Below are 7,807 nucleotides of genomic sequence, written 5' to 3'. Positions count from 1 at the left end.
CATGTGATAGAAATTGCCCTGGCAGTAAACCAAATTAATTATCTATTACTTATACATAATTTTTTTTTTTTGGGTCAAATACATGGTTGTAACTTGTGAGGCCAGTTTTCACATGTCAGTTACAAATCTTCAGACGAGATGAGCCAAAAGAAGATCTTATCGCAGCAAATTTCCAGAGTAAAATGATGAGAATCAAAGTTCACAATTTCACCTACATTACGAAAAAAAAAAAAGTTAGTGAAATGTCCTTTCTCGTTCGTATCCGGTTATTCCGGCTTCAAAAGAAGCATGTTACAATCGATATTCAATTTTGGCACGCGGGATGCTGTTCCCATGTGACCGTGGACTTTTCCCCACCCGTAAAGATATCCAATTAACAAAATTACGAAATGGAGCTATTGAAGTTTGACATCATATATTTCTTCCTAATCCTAACCTTGTGATGTATTGTAAGTCAGGTTTCGTAGAAGGCGAGACCGTTCAGACCTCCTCTTACAGCGTGCGATGAGCTTTTAATATTATATGCACATCACCTCTGTTGGTCAAATTAATGATTAGTGTTACTTATAGTCCAGGTTTATACTGAGAGATCTTTTTGTCTAATTGTCTGATTTTATCCTATCTTAGTTTATTATTCAAGCCATACTTTGTGTGTTATGTACCGCGTGCGGATTATGAAATACTGCTCTTTTTCACTCTCGTAAAAAGGGTGAGAAGATTGGCTACTGGGCAAATTCCGAGCGGTTGTTTTGTGCCTTGTTCATCACTTCAAGGTAAATACACATGTATCACTAAAAATGAATAGATAAAGTTACACATGGATGATGAATTGTCAAACTTGGATGGCGTCTCTCTTGGGTGAAAGCAACCCCAGTTCCCGTTTCGTCTGGTCTAGGTCTAGCCCCTCCCACAAGACTAGAATTTTTATCAGTGGGCTTAAAAAGTCACCTCGTGCTTTCTCTCTCTCTGTTGAATTTTGCTATACTTGCAAGACAGCAGAAAGCCAGCCCAGCGCCTCCGCGTCATCTCTCTCTCTCCCTACTGTCAAGTGGTTTACACGTATTTTTTGCTCACGCGCAGAGCACAGACATTCGTGCTCTCCACGAAGATCGTGCACAGACCTAAAAGGGAAAAACAAAAAAAACAAGAAGAAGAAGAAGAACAAGAAAGCATGGGCTTTTGCTTCTCACCGGCTTCAAGATCCGTCTCTATGTTCCCCAACGTGAGCGTCTTGCTCGTCTTGTTGCTCTCTTGCAGCTTCTTCGCTTCCACAGGTTCGCGGCATTCTTCTTCATTTCTTGTTCCTTCTTCTGGGTGGTCGAATGGGTGGCTGTTTTTTTTTTCCCATGTTCGTGTTTCCTGTTCATCTTAGTCAGAACAATCTCCCCGTTAGAGTCGACTGATGCACGAACGATCCTAAGTGGGTATCTGACGATGTTCTTCCCCTGCATGTGTGATGGGTTGATTGTTACAGAAGATTTCTCGGAATCCTTAGAATTTTGGCTTGGTTGACGGAATGGCCAAGTCGTTGTGTGACCAAGATTGTTACTATTTCAACTTTTTTTTTGGGTCTAATACTATTTCAACAGTGAATCGAAAGATTTTGTCGTTTGGGGACTATTCGGTCTCTCTGTAGTTGCATTACCTAACAATATGTGAACTTGAGCTGAAGGAGCTGTTTTGTGATTTTTTTTTATCCTATTTCAGAAGCTTATGATGCTCTTGACCCAAATGGGAACATCACGATCAAATGGGATATCATGAGCTGGACTCCTGATGGCTATGTTGTAAGTATTGCACTGTTGTTTTCGTTTGTGTTTCGTCGATAGATGACTCAAATTTGTCCTCTTTCCTTCCTGTTAGATGCTTGTAGGATTTCTTGATCAAGTCCAATATGGATTCTCATCTTGTTTGGACTCCCTCGTAGTCTCGTACGAAAGCACATCCTGTTCTTGCTTGAACTAGTGAAATGATTCTGTTCTTTTCTGGGATCAACATGTTCTAAAAGTCCCATCTTTGCACATTTCTTGTCGCCACGGGAAACACTTTGTGCAACTTCTCAGATTCTACTAGCATTCATTTAATCTTGAAATGCTCCATCCATTTTTCCTAACACGTGGTTAGGTCTTGTACTGAGCTGCATCCTTTGGAAACCTGAGGTCATTCATTTGATCGAGGAATTTGATCATTTCGCTCTATCCAACAGGGTGGGAATTGATTTCAGGGCCTGTCTTTTCCCTTGCCCCTTTAGTTTTGGACTTCTTTATCACTCGTTCCGGATTTAGATATCCGTATACGGAATTGTGCTATTCGCTCGCAACGCGATGGTCGTAGAGGCAAAATTGGAACATGAATGGCATAATCATATTCTCCTTTCTTCCTTCCTCCCTTTACTTATATGAATATCTCCACTAGGGGAGTTCTAACTTGCATATTTTGTCAAAACTTGCAGGCTGTTGTAACGATCTTCAACTTCCAGCAGTATCGTCACATCCAAGCTCCCGGATGGTCTCTGGGATGGACATGGGCGAAGAAGGAGGTAATATGGAGCATGAGTGGTGGCCAAACGATAGAGCAGGGGGATTGTTCCAGATACAAAGGGAATATACCCCATTGCTGCAAAAGGAATCCTACAGTTGTAGATTTGCTGCCGGGAACTCCTTACAACCTACAAATCGCCAACTGCTGCAAAGGAGGAGTCATTAGCTCGTGGGTTCAAGATCCTGCAAACGCAGTGAGCGCGTTTCAGCTGAGTGTGGGGTCTGCTGGAACCACGAACAAAACAGTCAGACTGCCTAAGAACTTCACTCTTAAAGCACCAGGGCCTGGTTATACTTGTGGGCCTGCTAAAATAGTTAAACCTACTAAATTTGCTACCCCGGACAAAAGGAGAGTTACCCAAGCACTAAGTAAGTTAAGACAAATAGATGATTATTCTTGTATTGAAAGTTTGCATGTCATCTTTGGTCACTGAGCATTAGTTATAAGAGGGTATATACTTCTGTAGCGTGTTTGTTTTCGTTCTCCTTGCTCTGCAGACTATTCTAGCACCTACTCGGTTTTGCTTATGATGTGAACGAATTTTTGTACGTCAAATGAAGATATCTGTTTTACAAACAGTTTCTCATAAACAGTGAACCTATCTATGGTTATCTGTTTATCTAGCAACATAAGAGCAGAGTTCTATGTGGTTTATGTTCTGATAATGACAGAGAAGAAGCCTGACTTTGCTTTAGTAACATTTAAGAACGTATTAGTTATTAAAATTTGCTTTTCTGCTTTCAATTTAGATTATTGTCTTATGTCAGACCCAATATAGGTCCAGTTGAAATGGTCGGTCTAATTGCTCTTCTTTTCTTTGGCAGTGACATGGAATGTTACATGCACATATTCACAGTTCCTGGCCCAAAAAACTCCTACTTGCTGTGTCTCACTGTCATCATTTTACAACGACACTGTGGTATCCTGCCCAACATGTGCTTGTGGATGCCAGAACAATGCTACTATGCCTGGGAGCTGTGTGGAGTAAGTTCTATTCACTTAGCTAACATTCTTTAAAAATTGGGCTTTATGTAGGTTCATTGACTTCGTAAAATTTTGAGGGTCATCAGAAATCACTAGAATTCTCAGCATTTATCAGTCATTCAAGAAGTTTAGTTGGCCTCAGCATGTGACATATTGCTGATTATTTACAGGCCAAACTCGCCATATTTAGCTTCAGTTGTTTCAAACGCTGGAAGGAACAATCCTCTCGTTCGATGCACGAGTCATATGTGCCCAATCAGAGTGCACTGGCATATTAAACTCAATTACAAGGAGTACTGGAGGGTTAAGGTCACAATTACGAATTTCAACTACAATATGAACTACAGTCAGTGGAACTTAGTGGCTCAGCATCCGAACTTTGACAATCTGACGCAGAGTTTCAGCTTTTACCACGAGCCATTGATGCCATATGGAACAATAAGTAAGATCTCTTTCTTTGGTGTTACTCCTGTAATATTTCCTCTCTGCTAGATGCATTGTGCCATAGTAACCCAAGTCCCATGTCACCATTTCTCTGAAAATGCACCTGCCTTTCTACATACTAAGCATTCTCTCGACCTTTTTCTGAAACAGATGATACTGCCATGTTGTGGGGAATCAAGTTCTATAATGATCTGCTTATGGAAGCTGGCCCTTCTGGCAATGTTCAGTCAGAACTTCTATTTAGAAAGGATGCATCAACTTTTACCTTTGAGAAGGGCTGGGCTTTCCCGAGAAGGATCTATTTCAATGGGGATAACTGTGTGATGCCTCCTCCGGATGCCTATCCATGGCTGCCAAATGCAAGTATTCGATGGGGTGTCTCGAGATTTAGCCTAGGATTGATCTTATTGGTGCTGGTACTTCACTCGGGGCTATTTTAAAGGACTAATTGACGTGGGCAGATTCTTACTCTGCTGATCCAATTTTTGACCTCACAAGATTGATGGCGGAATCTACGGTTAGATGATGATTTTCATTCCAGGGGCCGACGTCATCAAGTGATCAGATGGCCTTAAGGTGCATTGTCACTTTCCCAGAGGCCAACATCGTTTCCTTTTACATTTTGATACCAAACTGATGAGTCCAAAACTTATTCTGTACTTCACCTTATATTTGTAAAATGTCTTGCTGTCAAGTTGGTGTTACCTACTAGTAACAGCGATGTCAAGTGAGATCTAATGCATTACAGTTTGCGTTTCCTGTACTCTCTGACGCACAAGGTTCATGTCATTGTACGTCAAATACCCTAGATTCTAGGAAGGCCATGTCGAAGAAATGAAAAAGAGAAATGGAAGAAAGAGCAACACACCGCGCACAAGTTAAAGAGCTTTACTTTAGATCAGTCTTCGCTTACATGGAGTAAAAGCGAGTTAAACTTCAATGGGATCAAGCCCTGTATTGATCATGTTCTGTTTCTCTCTCAAATATCCGAATTTTACTAAGAAGCTTGTTTGACTATCATGCACCGTATTCATATGTCAAGCAAATCGCGAGTTTGTATACATTACTCTCAATAATCCGATCTGACACTGAGTCCTCAAAACTGCTGAGAATTGCAGCATGTAAAAGAGGTGGGAAATGAATCTGAATACTCGGCAACTTGAACTCCTGGAAAGCAAATCACCAAGCGGTGAATATGACGAGAAGAACACAAGAGACTAAGGTCAAGAAAGGGAGTGACTTTTGACGCGCCGAATTCGGCAGATAAGGGTATGCATCTGGCTGCGGCAGCATGCACTCATCGCCATTGAAGTAAACCTTCCTCGGAAATGCCCAACCTTGCTTAAACGAGAACGTGTTCTTGTCCTTCTGGAGAAGTACCTCGGACTGCACATTGCCAAGTGGCCCCGCTTCCATCAGCAAGTCATTGTAGTACTTCATACCATAGAACATCCCCGTATCATCTGCAATATAGAGCGAAACACAGAGCAGTTCATTAAATGCCCAACTCAGGAATTGGTACGTAACCAAAAGATAGGGCACACTCACTTATGGATTCATACGGGACGAGAGGCTTGTAATCGAAACTGAAAACTTGCGTCACGTTGTTTAGGTTGGGGTGCTGGATCACGAGAGACCAAAGTGTGTAGTTCATCCGATAATTGAAGTTTGTGATCGCAATCTTGACACGCCAGTAGTCCTTGTAGTTGAGCTTCACGTGCCAGTGTACCCGGACTGGGCACATGTGGTGCGTGCATTGTAATAGAGGTGCGTTGTCTTTCCTAGGTGTGTTTACCCCTGCCATGGTTAGAATTTTGGAGTCACTCCTGCATCACCAATAGCCATATCAAGTTCAGCATACAGGTTTCGGGCGATTAATCATCGTGCACATAAGCGGTCGATCCTAGTTTGGTATTTATCGGCTTACTTGACACAACTATTCTTGTTCTGGCAACCACAGGTACAGGAGGGGCAGGGGGTGATGGTTTCATTGTAGAAAGATGAGAAAGAGACGCAGCAGCTGGGGTTCTTCCTGGCCAGGAACTGTGAATAAGTGCAGGTAACATTCCATGTCACTGCAATTTAAGAGCACGGAAAAGGAATGTCAGGAGTGACAACCAAATGTTTCAGTGTTACGCTACGGTTCTTCGCAAAGGAGCTGCAGAATTGCACAAGAAATTAGTAAATCTTGTAAGAACCAGGAAATACATGTCAATAAGGCGAAACGGACAAGCATTGCTTCCTAGTTTCACTAAAAAACGACTGTTGCAATGGAACAGGGAAGTTTCTATCCACGAGATTTTGTCTGCGAAAGCATGATTTTTTTTAGGCTAAGTCGGAGACATTCCATTGTTAGAACAACATATCAATTTTAAAGTTATGTTCGTACAACAGGGCTGAAATTTCAAGATAAAAAGATTATGCAAAGCGAACTCACTCAATGCCTGAGTTTTCCGGCGCTTGTCCGGGGTAAGGAAAGTGGTGGATGGCACAATCTTCGCAGGCCCACAGGTGTACCCGGGTCCCGGACCAAGTAAAGTGAAGTTCTTTGGGAGCTTAACCGTCTTATTTGAAGTACCCGCTTGGCCGACGCTGACTTGGAAAGCAGAGACCGAAGACAACGGATCTTGACCCCAAGCGGCGACAACCCCGCCTTTGCAGCAATTTGCGTACTGCTGGTTGTAAGGGACACCAGGGAGCAAGTCCACGACTGTGGGTGTTTTCTTGCAGCAATGAGGTATGGCGGCTTTGAACTTGGAGCAGTCGCCTTGTTCGGTGGTTTGAGCACCCACCATAGACCAGATTACTTCCTTCTTTGCCCAGGCCCATCCGAGGGTCCAGCCGGGGCTCATTATGTGTCGGTACATCTGGAAATTGTTCATCGTGACGACCGCCTGCGTTAACCGGAAGCATTAGGAAAGGACATCGGTACATTCCTTTCTCTTTCCTAAGATCGGGGCAGTGGTAGTCGAGACTACTAAAATCACAGGGGCTACGCAGATGGATATCGTTGGAGAATCAATGATTCTCTGGTACATGGGTGTGCGTCATGTGAAATTAGCGAAATTTTATACATCAGTACTTACCACGTAACCGTCCGCGGTCCAAGACATGATGTCCCATTTGATTGTTATGTTGCCATTGGGATCCAGGGAATCATATGCAGCTGCAGCGACCACGAAACACAAGCTTAGAGCCAACGAAGAAAACCGCGAGATCATTCATGGATTCTCCTCTGGGACATGGAGGCCTACTTACCCGCACGGAAAACGAACACAAAAACGAATGCCAAGACGACTGATCTCATGTCGATAACAGAAACCGATTATGTTGATATCACAAAGGATGTGGGACGGGAGTACGCTCTCATGCAGCTTCCAGCGAATTTTGCACCAGAACCGCTGAAGCGAACCTCGCAAGATATTCGGTGATGAAAGAGCTTCTAACCAGGAGATGCAATGGCTAATGGGAACGCTGTGTGGTTATGCCCTTATTAGTCGAAAGATATGAACGATCTGTGAAGAGAATTCTCTTAGGTACGTGCTTGGAGATGGCTCACCAACTGGTGGTTGGACACTTATACACACACTCTCTCTCTCGTGCGCTGCTTTCTGATTGGGGCTTTCCATATCTTCAAGCAACAGCTTTGTGAGAAGGGGCAGGAGAGAGACAGAGAGAGACGTCACGTGTGAAGTTAAAAGCTGAGAATAACTTGCCAACCTTCCTGGTTGAAATGGAATGGGACAGGTTCAATAGAACAATAACAGCAATGACTGCGAAGTCCCATCCTAAATGAAAGGAAAAAGATCCTACTCAGATGGTTACAGCAGATCATACT

The 7,807-nt window shown here is 43.1% G+C and overlaps 2 protein-coding genes across 2 annotated transcripts; one reads left to right on the top strand and one right to left on the bottom strand.

The window, feature by feature from the left end:
* The first annotated feature begins 1,023 nt into the window (after positions 1 to 1,023).
* On the top strand, positions 1,024 to 4,732 carry LOC115755530 (COBRA-like protein 1). The gene is made up of 6 exons (XM_030694973.2): positions 1,024 to 1,274; positions 1,708 to 1,787; positions 2,453 to 2,909; positions 3,366 to 3,525; positions 3,696 to 3,967; positions 4,120 to 4,732. The coding sequence occupies exons 1-6, from the start codon at positions 1,172 to 1,174 to the stop codon at positions 4,407 to 4,409; spliced, it is 1,362 nt and encodes a 453-aa protein (XP_030550833.2). The 5' UTR covers positions 1,024 to 1,171; the 3' UTR covers positions 4,410 to 4,732.
* A 246-nt stretch (positions 4,733 to 4,978) lies between these two features.
* Positions 4,979 to 7,524, bottom strand: LOC115755531 (COBRA-like protein 4). Its single transcript, XM_030694974.2, has 6 exons — positions 7,228 to 7,524; positions 7,056 to 7,135; positions 6,407 to 6,863; positions 5,897 to 6,044; positions 5,518 to 5,795; positions 4,979 to 5,432 (listed from the first exon to the last, which is right to left on the bottom strand). The coding sequence occupies exons 1-6, from the start codon at positions 7,274 to 7,276 to the stop codon at positions 5,149 to 5,151; spliced, it is 1,296 nt and encodes a 431-aa protein (XP_030550834.2). The 5' UTR covers positions 7,277 to 7,524; the 3' UTR covers positions 4,979 to 5,148.
* Between the last annotated feature and the right edge of the window lie 283 nt (positions 7,525 to 7,807).

Source organism: Rhodamnia argentea, chromosome 8, assembly GCF_020921035.1.
Source record: "Rhodamnia argentea isolate NSW1041297 chromosome 8, ASM2092103v1, whole genome shotgun sequence".
NCBI lineage: Eukaryota > Viridiplantae > Streptophyta > Magnoliopsida > Myrtales > Myrtaceae > Rhodamnia > Rhodamnia argentea.
This window is presented reverse-complemented; position numbering and strand designations above follow the sequence as displayed.